We start from the raw sequence: 18,395 nt of genomic DNA, 5'->3' as shown, positions 1-18,395 counted from the left end.
CAGAGAGCCCTCTACTGGGATGTCATGCAGGAGAACTATGAGAATGTGACCTCACTGGGTAAGGGTTACTGTCCCCTCGGTTGTTGGAAGGGGAAATGGAGAGATAAGGTTTACGCCAGCCCCACAATGCCACCTCTACTCTGCCCAGTTTCAGCATCGCCCCAATATGCTAGTGACACACACACTACCAGAAACCCTCCCCTGCTGCAGAACACTTTGGGAACAGAGCACAGGAGCCGTATCGCACAGTGTCAGATATCTCCTGTTTGCTCAAGTAAAACTGAGGGTTAAGTGCAGCATAATCAACAGAAGCTTCCTAGGGGTCACCGGATGAAATTAATAGGCAGCAGGTTTAAAGAAAATGAAAGGAAGTTCTTCTTCACGCAGCGCACAGTCAACTTGTGGAACTCCTTACCTGAGGAGGTTGTGAAGGCTAGGACTATAACAGCGTTTAAAAGAGAACTGGATAAATTCATGGTGGTTAAGTCCGTCAGTAGCCAGGATGGGTAAGGAATGGGATCCCTAGCCTCTGTCTGTCAGAGGATGGAGATGGATGGCAGGAGAGAGATCACTTGATCATTGCCTGTTAGGTTCACTCCCTCTGGGCACCTGGCATTGGCCACTGTCGGTAGACAAGATACTGGGCTAGATGGACCTTTGGTCTGACCCGGTACGGCCATTCTTATGTTACGTATGTATGTGGGCATTTAGTGCAAGGAGCTCCTGGCCCTCAGAGACCATGTGGAGGCTTTGGAGGCCAGGGTATTGGAACTGGAGGAGCTAAGGGAGGCAGAGAAGTATGTTGATGAGGCTTTCCGGGACGCTATAGAATTGTCCCAACTCCGGTCAGACAGCCCCCCGCACTGTTGAGGAGGATGGAAGGCCCAGGGAATGAGAGCAGTCAATGGGAGCAGAGGGAAAGCTTCTCATAGTTGGCACCCTCCTTCCAGATAGTGTTGGGGTAACCTCTTGCACTGAGGTTACCTCACCGGGGGAGGGAACTCCACTCATTAAGAAAAGGCAGCTGTTAGTAATGGGAGATTCGATCATTAGAAACAAGGATATCTGGGTTTGTGATGACCGGGAGAACCGTATGGTGACTTGCCTGCCTGGTGCGTAGGTTGCGGATTTCTCAAGGCATCTAGGTAGATTTATGTGTAGTGCTGGGGAGGAGCCAGTGGTCATGGGACATGTAGATACCAATGACATAGGGAAGGGTAGGTGAGACGACCTGGAGGCCAAATTTAATCTGCTAGGAAAGAGACTGAAATCCAGGATCTCTATGGTGTCATTCTCAGAAATGCTCCCAGTTCCACGCACAGGGCCAGGTAGGCAGGCAGAGCTTCGGAGTCTCAATGTGTGGATGAGATGATGGTGTAGAGAGATGGGGTTTAGATTTATTAGGAACTAGGGAAACTTTGGGGATGGGGGAGCTTATACAGGAAGGATGGGTTCCACCTAAGCCAAAGTGGATCCAGACTGCTGGCACTTAACATTAAAAAGGTTGCAGAACAGTTTTAAACTAAGAGATGGGGGGGAAAGCCAATGGCTGCAGAGGAGCACGTGGATCGGACAGAGACTTCTCTTAGAGGAGAGTGTAGTGATAGAGATTTTTCTAGTTTTAGTCAGGAAGAGAGGCTGGAAGAGGATAAAGTAGGGGCCAGATCAGACGAGAAGCATTCACACACACAAGAATCTAACACATCAGAAAAGGGCAGACAAATAAACAGTGACAAGTTTTTAAAGTGCGTGTACACAAATGCTAGAAGTGTAAATAATAAGATGGGTGAATTAGAGTGCCTCGTGTTAAAAGAGGATTTTGACATAATAGGCATCACAGAAACCTGGTGGAGTGAGAGCAACCAATGGGACACAATCATTCCAGGGTACAAAATATATCGGAAGGACAGAGCAAGTCATACTCGGGGGAGTGGGGAGGGGAGTGGCACTGTATGTTAAAGAAAATGTAGACTCAAATGAAGTAAAAATCTTAAATGAAACCGCATGTTCCATAGAATCTCTATGGATAGTAATTCCATGCTCTAATAAGAATATAACAATAGAGATCTATTATCGACCATCTGTCAAAGACAGTGATAGTGAGGATGAAATGCGAAGGGAGATTAGAGAGGCTATCAAAATAAAGAACTCCATAATAGTGGGAGATTTCAATTATCCCCATGTTGACTGGGTACATGTCACTTCAGGACAAAATGCAGAGACAAAATTTCTCGATACTTTAAATGACTGTTTCTTAGAGCAGCTGGTACAAGAACCCGCAAGGGGAGAAGCAACTCTCCATTTAGTCCTGAGTGGAGTGCAGGATCTTGTCCAAGAGGTAACTATAACAGGACCGCTTGGAAATAGTGATCATAATATAACAACATTTAACATTCCTGTGGTGGGAAGAACAGCTCAACACTGTGGCATTTAATTTCAGAAAGGAGAACTATGCAAAAATGTGGGGGTTAAACAGAAACTAAAAGGTACAGTGACTAGAGTGAAATCCCTTCAAGCTGCATGGACACTTTTCAAAGACACAATATTAGAGGCCCAACTTAAATGTATACCCCAAATTAAAAAACACAGCAAAAGAACTAAGAAGAGCCATTGTGGCTTGGCTTAACAATGTAAAAGAAGCAGTGAGAGATAAAAAGGCATCTTTTAAAAAGTGGAAGTCAAATCCTAGTGAGGTGTATATAGAAGGGAGCATAAGCACTGCCAAATTAAGTGTAAAAATGTAATAAGAAAAGTAAAAAAGGAGTTTGAGGAACAGCTAGCCAAAAACTCAGAAGGTAATAACAAAATGTTTTTTAATTACATCAAAAGCAGGAAGCTGCTAAACAACCAGTGGGGCCCCTGGACGATTGAGATACAAAAGGAGCCCTTAAAGACGATAAAGTCATTGCGGAGAAACTAAATGCATTCTTTGCTTCAGTCTTCATGGCTGAGGATGTTAGGGAGATTCCCAAACCTTTTGTGAGTGACAAATCTGAGGAATTGCCACAGATTGAAGTGTCACTAGAGGAGGTTTTGGAACTAATTGATAAGTTTAACTGTAACAAGTCACCGGAACCAGATGGTATTTACCCAAGAGTTCTGAAGGAACTCAAATGTGAAATTGGGGAACTATGAGCTATGGTTTGTAATCTGTCCTTTAAATCAGCTTCTGTACCCAATGACTGGAAGATTGCTAATGTAACGCCAATATTTAAAAAGGGCTCTAGAGGCGATCCTGGCAATTACAGACCGGTAAGTCTAATGTCTGTGCCAGGCAAATTAGTTGAAACAATAGTAAAGAATAAAATTGTCAGGCACATAGAAGAACAAAAATTGTTGAGCAAAAGTCAACATAGTTTCTGTAAAGGGAAATCATGTCTTACTAGTCTATTAGAGTTCTTTGAAGGTGTCAACAAACATGTGGACAAGGGGGATCCAGTGGACATAGTGTACTTAGATTTCCAGAAAGCCTTTGACAAGGTCTCTCACCAAAGGCTCTTACATAAATTAAGTTATCATGGGATAAGAGGGAAGATCTTTTCATGGATTGAGAACTAGTTAAAAGACAGGGAACAAAGGGTAGGAATAAATGGTAAATTTTCAGAATGAAGAGGAGTAACTAGTGATGTTCCCCAAGGGTCAGTCCTAGGACCAATCCTATTCAACTTATTCATAAATGATCTGGAGAAAGGGGTAAACAGTGAGGTGGCAAAGTTTGCAGATGTTACTAAACTGCTCAAGATAGTTAAGACCAAAGCAGACTGTGAAGAACTTCAAAAAGATCTCACAAAACTAAGTGATTGGGCAACAAAATGGCAAATTAAATTTAATGTGGATAAATGTAAAGTAATGCACATTGGAAAAAATGACCCCAACTATACATACAATATGATGGGGGCAAATTTAGCTACAGCTGATCAGGAAAAAGATCTTTTTGTCATTGTGGATAGTTCTCTGAAGACATCCAGCAGTGTGCAGCAGAAGTCAAAAAAGCAAACAGGATGTTAGGAATTATTTAAAAAGGGGTAGACAATAATACAGAGAATATCTTATTGCCCTTATATAAATCAATGGAAATAACTAATTTAGAGCCCATCATTTTATATGTATATTTGGGATTATGTTTTCCAGTGGGCTGCACTATGTGTTATCCTGACATCTAGTAGTGCTGAGATCCTGCATTCAGTAATATCCCTGCCCTTCCTCTCCCCTTTCTCCACTGAGCCCCACGCTTATGTTTCCAGCTTCCCCAGGACTCTCTCTTTGTCTCTGGACCTGTCTGTCAGCAAGAAGCAGAGCCAGGGAGACTTGCCCTCTCTCTGGAGACTTTGATTTCTGGGACATGGATTTACTTTCTATGTGTTTTAGGAGACTTTGAAATTGAGTGTCTGTGACATTAAGCACAGTACAATCTGGAGTGTTGAACAGCTGTTCCCTCAGTTCCCCAGGCTGGGGTGCCTTTTACACTGCTCTACTGTGAGAGCAGCCACTCCTGGGCAGGTAACACGCAGTCTCCAGCATGTAACTCGCTCCCAGCTACACAGTTTTGAGTGCTGCTAGTCAGCAACTCCCGAGTTACAGTACCCCACAGGAGAACCCCAGAAAATTCTCTGCTCCCAGACATCCCCCAGAAATGTGCATCTTGTCCTGTCCAGCACACTACTGAACAGTGGGAGCTCATATGAAATCTGTTATTTCATCAATGGAAAATGACATGCACCAGCCTTGTTATTCCAAATGGAGTTTCCAACACACTTTAATCCAACCACACTGGTTAGATAAAACAATAAACCAAGATTGTTAACTACTGGAAAAAAAAAAAAAGATTTCCAGTGGCTACAAGTAATGAGGCATAAAAGTCAGAATTGTTTACAAAAGAAATGCAAGATAAAACACAAACTAACATCTAAGTTAACCAGCTAAAACGGATTTAAAACAAATGTTTCTCTCACCATCTGCTGAGACAGGCTGGCTTTCCTTTCAGCTGGGAATCCCTCTAACCTGCCCCTGCTGCCCACATTCAGTTCTTCAGGAGTTGTCATGAGCAGAGGGAAGGGGAGGGGGAGAGAGAGAGAGAGTCTCATGCATTTTCCTCACATCTCTTTATAATTCAGTCCTTTGTACTAGAAACAAATCTAGTTCTCAGCTGAATCATGGTGACAGGCTGTCATAGATATGAGCTTCAAGTGGTCCCTGTGATGGAATGTAAATGTCTTCTTCACACCTTCCCCCTCCTGGAGAATGGCTATTTGACCAGCTTTTGCCTTGCTGTCTCTAAGGAACTTAGGGTTAGGGTTGCAACTTTTTCAGTAATATCATACTGTAAAATCTCATAACTTTACATACAATGTTGCTACACATTTTAAGGAGGATATTCAGTAGATTATGTCTTCAAATGATACCTCACAAGCCATACAGTGATAAATGAAGAGGAGGGATCTCCCTTTTATAAACACCCAGCCAGCCAGATTGCTGTAAAATCCTTGGTGGTGTAACTTCTCTGCTTGCTTTACCTGTAAAGGGTTAACAAGGCCATAGGTAAAAGAAAAGGAGTGGGCACCTGACCAAAAGAGCCAATGGAAAGACTAGAACTTTTTTAAATGGGACAGTAACTTTCCCTTTGTCTGTTGTTCTCTGGAGAAGGCGACACAGAATAGCAATGCTGTGTGTGGCTTGAAGCAGGTTTGAAAATTCATCTTCCATCCCTAGAAGAAATGTTTTGGACAGGGAAGTTTAGACAAACACAATCAGGTTTATATTTTTTATTTTGGCTTTTGGAGCTCCTCTGTGCTATCCCAGATGCTTTTGTTTGCTTCTAAGGGTACGTTTACACTTACCTTCCCGGTCGACGCAGTGAGTTCGACTTCTCGGAGTTCGAACTATCGCGTCTGATCTAGATGCGATAGTTCGAACTCCGGAAGTGCTGCGGTCGACTCCAGTACTCCACCACTGCAAACGGCGGTGGTGGAGTCGACGGGGGAGCCGCGGAGTTCGACCCCGTCGCGTCTGGACGGGTGAGTAGTTCGAATTAGGGTACTTCGAATTCAGCTACGCTATTCCCGTAGCTGAATTTGCGTACCCTAATTCGAACCCCCTTTTTAGTGTAGACCAGGCCTAAGCTTTAAGCTGAACCCCCAAGAAAGCTATTTTGGGTGCTTACAACAATTGTTTCTTTTAAGATCTAGCAAAAGCCTAAGTTCCAGATTTATTGTTTTCCTTTTCAATTTTAATAAAATTTACCTCTTTTAAGAACAGGGTTGGATTTTTGGTGTCCTAAGAGGTTTGTGCATGTTGTTTGATTAGCTGGTAGCCACAGCTAATGTCCTCTGTTTTCTTTCTCAGCTCTTTCCCGGAGGGGAGGTGAAAGGCCTTGAGGCTACCCCAGAGGCAAGAATTCTCAAGTGCTCCTTCCTGGGTCCAAGGGTTGGGGTTTTTTTGCATTTGGGTGGTGGCAGCGTTTACCAAGCCAAGGTCAGAGAAAAGCTGTAACTTTGGGGGTTTAATACAAGCCTGGTTAAAGGACAGGGAACAAAGGGTAGGAATTAATGGTAAATTCTCAGAATGGAGAGGGGTAACTAGTGGTGTTCCCCAAGGGTCAGTCCTAGGACCAATCCTATTTAATTTATTCATAAATGATCTGGAGAAAGGGGTAAACAGTGAGGTGGCAAAGTTTGCAGATGATACTAAACTGCTCAAGATAGTTAAGACCAAAGCAGATTGTGAAGAACTTCAAAAAGATCTCACAAAACTAAGTGATCGGGCAACAAAATGGCAAATGAAATTTAATGTGGATAAATGTAAAGTAATGCACATTGGGAAAAATAACCCTGTCTGAATTAGCTGGGGGTTCGTTCAAGCTTGGTATTGAGTGAGGAAAAGACAGGCAGGACCAGGGTAACACTGAAAAGCCAAGTGGCTGCGTTTATTTAGGTGATAATTACAACTTGGGCTGGGGGAGTAGGCAACTTTGGCTGGGATGGTATCAAAAGTACAAACACACCCCAAAACACAGCAATAATACACTTTATACTGCTCACCACACCACACCAAATAGGCAGACACACCAATCACACAGATAGGAATCGGGTTCGTCAGGGCGATGCCCGGTGCAAACACAGAAAAGAGACCCACGGGTCACTGCCTCGGCCACCCTTGCTTTCACACAGAGGGTAAACCCAGAGTGTGGTGCGGCTGCAGCTGGGCAGATTCCACTCACTCAGACCGCGGGGACTGGACCCCCTTGGTCAGCTACCCTCTAAGTAGAGGCAGCTCCCAAGTTAAACACACACACACTGGACACAGACAGAGCAGTGATTCAAACAGATAAAGCAGTTGGCAATTAACAATTCAATAACAGCTAGAACTATTATACAAGCTAGCTAAGCAATTGTGCAATCCTGAGCTCACTAATACAATCCTGATATCCTGAGTAGATATTTGGTACCAAGTTAGGGAGGGGAACAAATAAGAGGCTAGATAAGCTAACTGTCAGATATCAAAAAGCAAATACCGCACTCCAGGCGCAGCTGACCAGCAGCACAGACACCAGAAGCATGACGAGCTGACAGGGATCGGGTCCAAACGACAACGAATCCAAACGATACGACACGAGTGCACTTTACCGGGAGGAGACCCTGGCCGAACGAGTGATCAGGTCCTTCAGCTAACACGCGGATGCTCCACACAAATTTTGGGGGGAAACCTAGTTTTATAGAAGGGTCTCACTCCCTCGTGTCAGCATCTGATTGGCTCCCTGGTCCCTCCTCCCTTCAGGTTTCGAGCTGTTGCCACCCCACGTCGGAAGGCTTTGCACACGGCACACTGGAGTTGACGAGTAAACAAACCTGACCCTTAGATGACTGGGTCCAAAAAAGAGCAGGAAAATGAGTCTCTGGGCAGAATTAACCTGACCTCCAGACGACCGACCCAAAAAAAACAGGTTGCTGGGCAGAATCAGGCCTCCACACACAGAACTAGCCTGACCTTTAGATGGCCCAGCAGGAGAGAAAAAAAACAAAAACACAGGAGAGCATACACAGCTAGTGTTGCTGGGCAGGATTGAGTCTCTGCCCTCTCTTATACAACAGGAACCTGGTCCAAAATGGAGGCTGCCTTGTCCTTTTAACAGGACAAGATGGCCATGGACCGACAAGTGGCCATACATAGCCATAACTATGAATCGGATTGCGACATGCCCCCGTGGCCGATTGGCGGTCCATCACGGGAGGGTCAGCTTACACCTAGGAGGGAACGAACCTAGGGAACATAAGGGAAAACCGAATTCAAGCGGAAAGCTCAGAACCTGACAGGTCGTCAGCTGACGTGAAGGCAGTGTAGTGCACAGTCTGGATAGGAAGTGCTGACACAGCTCTGTTAATTAGTGCTTTGGTACATGCAAGGCTTAAGCAGAAAATAACAATAACTACTGCTGCTGCAATTAACCAATATTTTAAGGATTGTGCCCATTGTCCAAGTCCCCAGCCTGACAAGGTTGTTTGCCACCAGTCCCAGGATTGACGCTCCTCACGGATGCGGACCGCCAGGGACGACAGCTGCTGGGTAATGGCAGAGACATTGTTCCAGCCAGGACGGTCTGGAGACATGGAGGGTACATCACTTGACTTGGTGGCCAAAAGTGTCTGATGAGCGTAAGCCACAGTTTGATTAAGTAGAGGGTTTGGATGGGGATGGCGCCGCTGTGAACAAACCTGGAATGAAAAAGGGGGAGAATAGGACGAGCCCTAGGGCAGGTCCTGTTATGATGTGGGCCGGCCGACTTTCTGACTGGCCAGCGATGCCCAGGTTTGAAGAGTCAGGGTCGTGGGGCTTCGTGGCATACAAGGGGTTGGGACGCAAGACGGGTCGCCTGGCCTAGATGTTATTAGGGCAGATGCCCATACCCGCATCCTGGAAAAACAAAAGGGGGAAAAGGAACAACTGGCTCTCAAAGTGGAGGCGGCTCTGGAGCAATATATTTATGCCACCCCAACGCTACAGCCATAAGCTTTTGCGATATAGAGCTTACCCTGCAAACAGTGTTTTTGCTAGGCTCCCCGCTATTGGTCTTAGGAGCCCGGGGCTTGCCCCCGTGGGGTGCAGTGCCCGCAGCCACCGCAGGCGGTTGGGGCCCAGGCCACATCAGGCGATCCATAGCCTGAAACAACGCCGTTACCGGCCGCCCCTGGAACCCCCGCATCCACAGCAGCGTGCTAGTGTCCCCCAGAGGGCTGCTATCAAGGGCCACGACTATCCCCTGCTTTTGGATGGGAATGGCAGCTGGATCAGTAACATAGCAATAAGCTTCAAATGACCGAAGCTGTTGCTGTGCCAGTGTTAAGCCTAGGGGGTTTTGTGCAGGCTCCCACCAAATAAGAGATGCCCCTGCGATGGTAAAAATGAGATCGCGTGGGGTAGTGATCCCGCTGGGAGGTAGCTGAAAAGCTACAGCACTATTTTGAATCTGAAGGAAAGCAGCTGCTGGCACGGAGATTGGCCAGACAGGAGCAGCTAACAGTACCCCTCGGCCCATTCCCCTTGACCAGGCAGCACTCCGGGAAATAAGGGTTGCCTCCTCCTGATCAATAAGTTCCTGACTATATTCTAAAATAAGCCGTCCTAACCAGGTGAATACAGGTTCGTTTGGTCCCCGCCCTGTGTCCTTGATAAACTCCTTCATCTCAGCCTTGCTGCGTGTACGCCACTCAAAAACGACATTCTGTGCCCCTGTGGGGTCCACCTTAGTCCGAGTGATTTGTACTGGCATAGCTTCGGCAGGATTAAGAGCTACCTTTTCGGGGGTCAATGATGGCAGGGTCGGGTACAAACTAGGCGCTGTTGGATATGGTGGAGGGAAGGGTTCGGGGGTTTTAGGAGTTGGCAGAGAGGGAGGAGATGGGGTTGCAGGTAGGGATTGGGTTGTACCGGGATCCTCAGGGGTATCAGCCATCTCCCGAGCAGTGGACGCCAGAGCCCCCATAACAACGGTCAATTTGTCCAGAGCCAGACCTAAAATCTTGTGATAGGTACTGGCAACGGTCTTAGATTTGTACTGGTCAGGGAGGAGCTTTCTGGACTTTTTCCCTTCCTCTAACTCCTGCACTAGCTGGACTACCAATTCATGTGCAGGGCCCCCACTTGGGAGTCTCGGGGGAGTAACAGTTGATGGACAAGTGCCCCCGGCTGCTTTTAAAATCTTTCGGGCACCTTTCCACAGCTGGACTGGATCAGTCCCAGCGCCGGCTTCCCCTGCCTTAATGCACGTTGGCCGGTCACTGGCCTCCGTGGGGGTTAACAGCAGACCCATGTGGCATGTCAGGAGACAGCCTGCAGCACCAACAGTCAAGCTGGCAGCATAGGTTCAGCTCAGGTGGCCCTCCCCAATAATACAATTCCAGCCAATGGCCTCTGCCTCCCCCCGATCAAGTAAAACATGGTGTTGAAAATGATTAAGTTCGTCCTCTGGGGTTTTGTCGGTGACCCTGGTTCGCCACGGACAAGCAAACTGTACAGACAACCGGGAAGGATTCTCCTCACTCAATCCTGTTCGTGACGCCATGTCTGAATTAGCTGGGGGTTCGTTCAAGCTTGGTATTGAGTGAGGAAAAGACAGGCAGGACCAGGGTAACACTGAAAAGCCAAGTGGCTGCGTTTATTTAGGGGATAATTACAACTTGGGCTGGGGGAGTAGGCAACTTTGGCTGGGATGGTATCAAAAGTACAAACACACCCCAAAACACAGCAATAATACACTTTATACTGCTCACCACACCACACCAAATAGGCAGACACACCAATCACACAGATAGGAATCGGGTTCGTCAGGGCGATGCCCGGTGCAAACACAGAAAAGAGACCCACGGGTCACTGCCTCGGCCACCCTTGCTTTCACACAGAGGGTAAACCCAGAGTGTGGTGCGGCTGCAGCTGGGCAGATTCCACTCACTCAGACCGCGGGGACTGGACCCCCTTGGTCAGCTACCCTCTAAGTAGAGGCAGCTCCCAAGTTAAACACACACACACACTGGACACAGACAGAGCAGTGATTCAAACAGATAAAGCAGTTGGCAATTAACAATTCAATAACAGCTAGAACTATTATACAAGCTAGCTAAGCAATTGTGCAATTCTGAGCTCACTAATACAATCCTGATATCCTGAGTAGATATTTGGTACCAAGTTAGGGAGGGGAACAAATAAGAGGCTAGATAAGCTAACTGTCAGATATCAAAAAGCAAATACCGCACTCCAGGCGCAGCTGACCAGCAGCACAGACACTAGAAGCATGACGAGCTGACAGGGATCGGGTCCAAACGACAACGAATCCAAACGATACGACACGAGTGCACTTTACCGGGAGGAGACCCTGGCCGAACGAGTGATCAGGTCCTTCAGCTAACACGCGGATGCTCCACACAAATTTTGGGGGGAAACCTAGTTTTATAGAAGGGTCTCACTCCCTCGTGTCAGCATCTGATTGGCTCCCTGGTCCCTCCTCCCTTCAGGTTTCGAGCTGTTGCCACCCCACGTCGGAAGGCTTTGCACACGGCACACTGGAGTTGACGAGTAAACAAACCTGACCCTTAGATGACTGGGTCCAAAAAAGAGCAGGAAAATGAGTCTCTGGGCAGAATTAACCTGACCTCCAGACGACCGACCCAAAAAAAACAGGTTGCTGGGCAGAATCAGGCCTCCACACACAGAACTAGCCTGACCTTTAGATGGCCCAGCAGGAGAGAAAAAAAACAAAAACACAGGAGAGCATACACAGCTAGTGTTGCTGGGCAGGATTGAGTCTCTGCCCTCTCTTATACAACAGGAACCTGGTCCAAAATGGAGGCTGCCTTGTCCTTTTAACAGGACAAGATGGCCATGGACCGACAAGTGGCCATACATAGCCATAACTATGAATCGGATTGCGACAAACCCCAACTATACATACAACATGATGGGGGCTACAACAAGTCAGGAAAAAGATCTTGGAGTAATCGTGGATAGTTCTCTCAAGATGTCCACGCAGTGTGCATAGGCGGTCAAAAAAGCAAACAGGATGTTAGGAATAATTAAAAAGGGGATAGAGAATAAGACTGAGAATATATTATTGCCCTTATATAAATCCATGGTACGCCCACATCTTGAATACTGTGTACAGATGTGGTCTCCTCACCTCAAAAAAGATATTCTAGCACTAGAAAAGGTTCAGAAGAGGGCAACTAAAATGATTAGGGGGTTAGAGAGGGTCCCATATGAGGAAAGATTAAAGAGGCTAGGACTCTTCAGCTTGGAAAAGAGAAGACTAAGGGGGCATATGATAGAGGTATATTAAATCATGAGTGATGTTGAGAAAGTGGATAAGGAAAAGTTATTTACTTATTCCCATAATACAAGAACTAGGGGTCACCAAATGAAATTAATAGGCAGCAGGTTTAAAACAAATAAAAGGAAGTTCTTCTTCATGCAGCGCACAGTCAACTTGTGGAACTCCTTACCTGAGGAGGTTGTGAAGGCTAGGACTATAACAATGTTTAAAAGGGGACTGGATAAATTCATGGTGGCTAAGTCCATAAATGGCTATTAGCTAGGATGGGTAAGAATGGTGTCCCTAGCCTCTGTTCGTCAGAGGATGGAGATGGATGGCAGGAGAGAGATTACTTGTAAAGCCTGTTAGGTTCACTCCCTCTGGGGCACCTGGCATTGGCCACTGTCGGTAGACAGATACTGGGCTAGATGGACCTTTGGTCTGACCCAGTACGGCCTTTCTTATGTTCTTATTAGACTTGCACAAATTAATTTTTAGAATCCTGGCGGGCCCCCACTTTCTGCACTCGGAGTGACAGAGTGGAGATTCAGCCGTGACGCATACTATGAACAAAATTGATCATAATTTTCTAGAAGAGTGAACATAGGGGCACAGACTTGCACAGTGTCCGTCTGTGTGTTCCCAACATATATGTGGGTATTTCAATCCTTCACAAGCAAGGTGTTCAGCATCTTCAAACACCTGGGGAACCAGTCCTGGGAATTCACTGGTTTATTAAGTGACACTCTATGGAATTGAGAGACATTTTATATTATTATTATTTTATTATAAATACCAATATGATGAAATTGCAATGAATCGTGCTAGATATGCCATGTAAGGTGTCAATGAAAATGTTGTGATTTTCCAAGTTTGATAATCTTGTGTCTATCTTTGTATTGTGAGTTATAGATATGTAGGGTATATCTGTATTCCAGACTTGTGTAGTGTTTGAGTGACACCCCCAGACATATTGGCATCAGTGCTGCCCAGCCTGTTCGATGGCCCATCCGGGGTCATGAGCTGTACAATGAACCCATTGAAAGGATCAAGGGGAGCAGGGGCGGCTCTAGGCACCAGCAAAACAAGCTGGTGCCTAGGGCGGCCAAATCTAGGGGGCGTCCCCTGCTGTCGGGGGGGTGGGCGGCAGGCTGGGCCGGCGGACCTGCCGCAGTCATGCCTGCGGGAGGTCCACCGGAGCCCCGGGACGAGCGGACCTGCCGCAGGCATGCCTGCGGAGGGGGCGCTCGTCCCGCGGCTCGGCTGGACCTCCCGCAGGCATGACTGCGGCAGCTCAAGCGGAGCCGCCGGACCCGCGAGCCGTCCGCAGCCGCGGGAGGTCCAGCCGAGCCACGCGGGACCAGCGGACCCTCTGCAGTCATGTCCGCGGGAGGTCCGCTGCTCCCGCGGCTCCGGGGCGCCTCCCGCGCATGACTGCTTGGGGCGGCCAAAAAGCTAGAGCCGCCCCTGAAGGGGAGACACCTATTGAGTCAGCAAGACATGCAGGGATATGCCTGTGTACTGAGACCTCCAAGGCTTTTCCATGCCATGTGCTGTGAAGCTTGTGTTTGGGACACAGGAAGTAGAAGCCACTTGGCAAAAGGAATATAAAGGGCAGCTGCATCATCTCCATTTTGTCTTTAGTCCCTTTTCCTACCTCTGGAGCAACTTCTCTACAAACTGAACCCTGGAACAAAGGACTGAATGATGTGGGGGGAGGGATAGCTCAGTGGTTTGAGCATTGACCTGCTAAACCCAGTATTGTGAGTTCAATCCTTGAGGGGGCCACTTAGGGATCTGGGGCAAAAAATCATTACCAGAGAGCCTTTCAAGCCAGAAACTCACCAATACTGCTAAGAACCAGATATATAGATTTCTGAATGTATCTGACTGTGTTCCCATTTTAACAACTTCCTTTTTCTTTCCTTCTTTTATAATAAACCTTTAGTTGAGATGCTTTCTTGCTTATAAACCTTTAGTTTAGATGCTAAGGATTGGCTGGCATCATAGTATTCTGGGTAAGATCCAAACCTATACAGACCTGGTAATGTGGCTGACTTTGGGGTCAGAAGAACACGTTGTTTATGTGAGCAGAGTTTTTAAATAACCTGTCACTGTGCCGGACCTAGGTGCTGATTGGCAGTCAGAGAACTGGAATGCAGTAAAGGGGGCCGTGTGATGTCTTTTTTCAGTTTCTCGATAACCAGTGTGGGGGATTGTTGCATCGCAGGAGAGCATGGACAGAGTCTGACAACCCATGTGATTATAAGCAGAGAGTTCTTTATTTATTTTTAGCATGCTCTTATATACAATTATGGCAAGCAATCAAACAGTTGCTAATTGGTTAATTAAATTTACACAGCCGCAGCTGTAACCCCATAGGGTAATTATCATTCTAGACACCTGTTTGACTTATCATCCTATTTACAGTTAGCTGGCCGATGAGAACGGGCCCAAGGCCAGCCCTTTATACACAGTTCCCAGCGTAATCGGCTCATCCCAAAAGCCTAAACAATCTCAGCATTTCACATTCTATTCCCACAGGGGATCAGAAGCACAGTTGGTGACTGATCGGTGAATTTAACTTCCGTGTTAACCACCAGTTTTGGGAGCATCTGCTCTCCCTTTTTCAGCCTGCCCTGATCTTGGCATTTTCAGTGTGGACTGCCCCAGGCACACTGGGTCACAGTAAGCACTGAAGTTAAATTAATAGTGTTTTTTATGACACAGTCATATGAAATCAGCTGAACTCCTTTGTTTTCTTTCATCTGAGCAGGGTTTCCAGTTTCCAAACCTCATATAATCTCCCAGCTGGAACAAGGGGATGAGCCATGGGTCCCAGACCTCCAGGGTTCAGAGGAAAGAGAGATCCTGAGAGTTCCCTGCACAGGTGAGGAAAGATTAAACCAACTCAGAATCTATAAGTGTCTGAAGGAAACATCTGGGATGCCCTACAAAGCCCTTGGAAGGTTTCTCAGTTCATTATTGTCCCTAGCAGGGGTCGTATCCTTAGGGTAAATATAGCTCATGGCTTCCTGTAGACCCTAGCAGACACCAGGCAGTAGCTTCCTCCCTTTCCCCTGTGAGTTTGGATGGGATGTGAGGGCCGAATTGATCCCCTCCTCTCTCCTGTTTAGGGAAGAGTTTGGGGGAGTTCAGTTCCTGGTTTTTATTTGACGTCTCTCCAGCACTTGTTTTGGTTTGGCCTTCCCCTTTCCATCCCTGTCTGAGGTTTCTATCTGTATCACAGCAGGTGACGCAATGGTATGTGAGAAAGAGGAGCAGAATTCTCAGCAGGAAAATGTTGAGAAAGTGGCTAAACACAGAGAATTATCGCAAAGATCGAAAAGGAATGTGTCCTGGAGTCATGAGCAGGGAAAATCCTGTGAGATTCAGCACAGACCAGAAAGAGAGCAAGGAAACCAGCCAGAGGAGAAAATGGGTAAATTTATTTCCTGTCGGGGAACTCAGAAAAGCGTCAAGGAAACCACAACACAGCAGGAAGTCCTCATGGGAAAGAGGAAAAATACATGCACTGAGTGTGGAAAAACCTTCACTTGCAGCTCAGCCCTTTCTGTTCATCCACACAGGGGAGAGGCCCTATGAATGCAGTGAGTGTGGGAAAACCTTCACTTACAGATCAGCCCTTTCTCAGCATCAGAGAATCCACACAGGGGAGAGGCCCTATGAATGCCGTGAGTGTGGGAAAAGCTTCATTAGCAGTTCAGGCCTTTCTAAACATCAGAGAATCCACACAGGGGAGAGGCCCTTTTATTGCAGTGAGTGTGGAAAAACCTTCACTTGCAGCTCAGCCCTTTCTATTCATCAGAGAATCCACACAGGGGAGAGGCCCTATGAATGCCGTGAGTGTGGGAAAAGCTTCACTAGCAGCTCAGGCCTTTCTAAACATCAGAGAATCCACACAGGGGAGAGGCTCTTTGATTGCAGTGAGTGTGGGAAAACCTTCACTTGCAGCTCAGCCATTTCTGTTCATCAGAGAATCCACACAGGGGAGAGGCCGTATGAATGCCGTGAGTGTGAGAAAAGCTTCACTTGCAGCTCAGCCTTTTCTGTTCATCAGAGAATCCACACAGGGGAGAGGCCCTATGAATGTCATGAGTGTGGGAAAAGCTTTATTACCAGCTCAGACCTTTCTAAACATCAGATAATCCACACAGGGAAGAGGCCCTATGAATGTCATGAGTGTGGGAAAAGCTTCTCTAGCAGCTCAAGCCTTTCTAAACATCACAAAATCCACACCGGTGAGAGACCTTATAAATGCAGTGAGTGTGGGAAAACCTTCAATCACAGCTCACACCTTCTTACCCATCTCAGAATCCACATAGGTATGCGACCCAATGGAAGCAGTGAGTGTGGGAAAACCTTGTCTTGCCACTGAGCCCATGTGAGCCATCAAAGAATCTGCAAGAGGGATCAACACCATAAAAACCTCTAGGGCTATCAATACTTTAATACTTTTCCTGATTCCCACTTTTAAAAGCTGTTTGAAGCACCGATATCCCTCAGCTTGTCCAGATGAGTGAGTGGCCTATTTTTGCATTTTGCAGTTTGACCTCTTTGAGGTGGACTCATTTATCCTTTCTATCAACTCCATTCTCCCATAAGTAATTCAAGTGTGCCCTTCCTATCAGGAACCAGGGAGCATCACATTTATACCATTCCTCCTATTGCAAAGTTATTGTTAGAGTCACCAGTGTTACAGATTGTATCATTGCCAGTTGTTCTCATGTTGTGCTGAAGAGCAGTTATCATGGGAACTTTTCATATTACATTTAAATGAAGAGCAGGGGCAGGAAAAAAGTGTCATTTCAGCCTCTGTGATACTGGAAGGAGATGTAAAACGCGACAGAGTCCTGTGGCACCTTATAGACTAAAATACGTACTGGAGCATAAGTAATATACAAAAACCTGTAGGAGAACACTTCAAACTCCCTGGACACACAATAGCAGACTTAAAAGTGCCATCCTGCAGCAAAAATACTTCAGGGCCAGACTTCAAAGAAAAACTGCTGAGCTTCAGTTCATCTGCAAATTTGACACCATCAGCTCAGGACTAAACAAAGACTGTCCCTGGCTAGCCAACTACAAAAGCAGTTTCTCCTCCCTTGGTGTTCACACCTCAACTGCTAGAAGAGGGGCCCATCCTCCCTGATTTAATTAACCTTGTTATCTCTAGACTGATTCTTGCCTGCATATTTACACCCGCCTCTGGAAATTTCCACTATATGCATCTGACGAAGTGGGGATTCACCCACGAAAGCTCATGCACCCATATGTCTGTTAGTCTACAAGGTGCCACAGGACTCTTTGTCACATTTTGCAGATCCAGACTAAGGCCTGGTCTACACTTGTGGGGGGCGGGGGTCGAACTACCTTAGTTCGAACTTCTTACCTGTCCAGACGCCGCGGGATCGAAGTCTGCGGCTCCCCCATCGACTCCGCCACCGCCGTTCGCGGTGGTGGAGTTCCGGAGTCGACGGGAGCGCGTTCGGAGTTCGAACTATCGCATCTAGATTAGACGCGATAGTTCGAACTCCGAGAAGTCGAACACTACCCATCGACCCGGCTGGTAAGTATAGATGTACCCTAACAGAGCTACTCCTCTGATACTTGGAAGGAGATGGGGTGACTCAGAGATTCCCTCCTTCCCCATCATGGCTGAACTGTTATCTTTTGTCTGAGCCAGGCAGAGTTTATCATCATCACATTCTACCCCTCCACTTCTCAAAGTGTCATGTGATGAAGAGTTCTCAGTTGTCTGTGCTTGGAGATGATGCTTTGACTTATTTAATCCTATGCCAGAGTTGCTATGACTGGTGAGAAAAGTATCAAAGACCGGGAAGGGGAATTCAAATGGATCTTAATCGCAGTGTGATCATTTCGAGTTTAAATCCCAGGTTCCATCTATTGGTAAAGCCAATTCTGACAAGGTGGCTGTTTTTTCCCCCATTATGGCAATGCTAGGATACTAAACATGTTGTAAATAACATAACTGACTATTGAGACAGTTACTCACTGAAATATGTTTGAATGGTTCAGAGGAGAATGTGATGGGAGAATCTCTTGTCCTGATTCTAAA

At 46.6% G+C, this 18,395-nt stretch overlaps 1 protein-coding gene across 1 annotated transcript; it reads left to right on the top strand.

The window, feature by feature from the left end:
- Positions 1 to 16,217: 16,217 nt before the first annotated feature.
- Positions 16,218 to 17,013, top strand: LOC123362942 (zinc finger protein 3-like; the record flags this gene model as incomplete). The annotated part of the gene is made up of 1 exon (XM_045003525.1): positions 16,218 to 17,013. A coding segment is annotated over one exon (477 nt), but the record flags the coding sequence as incomplete, so codon positions are not given.
- Positions 17,014 to 18,395: the final 1,382 nt, after the last annotated feature.

Source organism: Mauremys mutica, chromosome 2, assembly GCF_020497125.1.
Source record: "Mauremys mutica isolate MM-2020 ecotype Southern chromosome 2, ASM2049712v1, whole genome shotgun sequence".
Lineage (NCBI taxonomy): Eukaryota > Metazoa > Chordata > Testudines > Geoemydidae > Mauremys > Mauremys mutica.
Note: the sequence above shows the minus strand (reverse complement) of the source record. Positions and strands in the feature narration are given on the sequence as shown.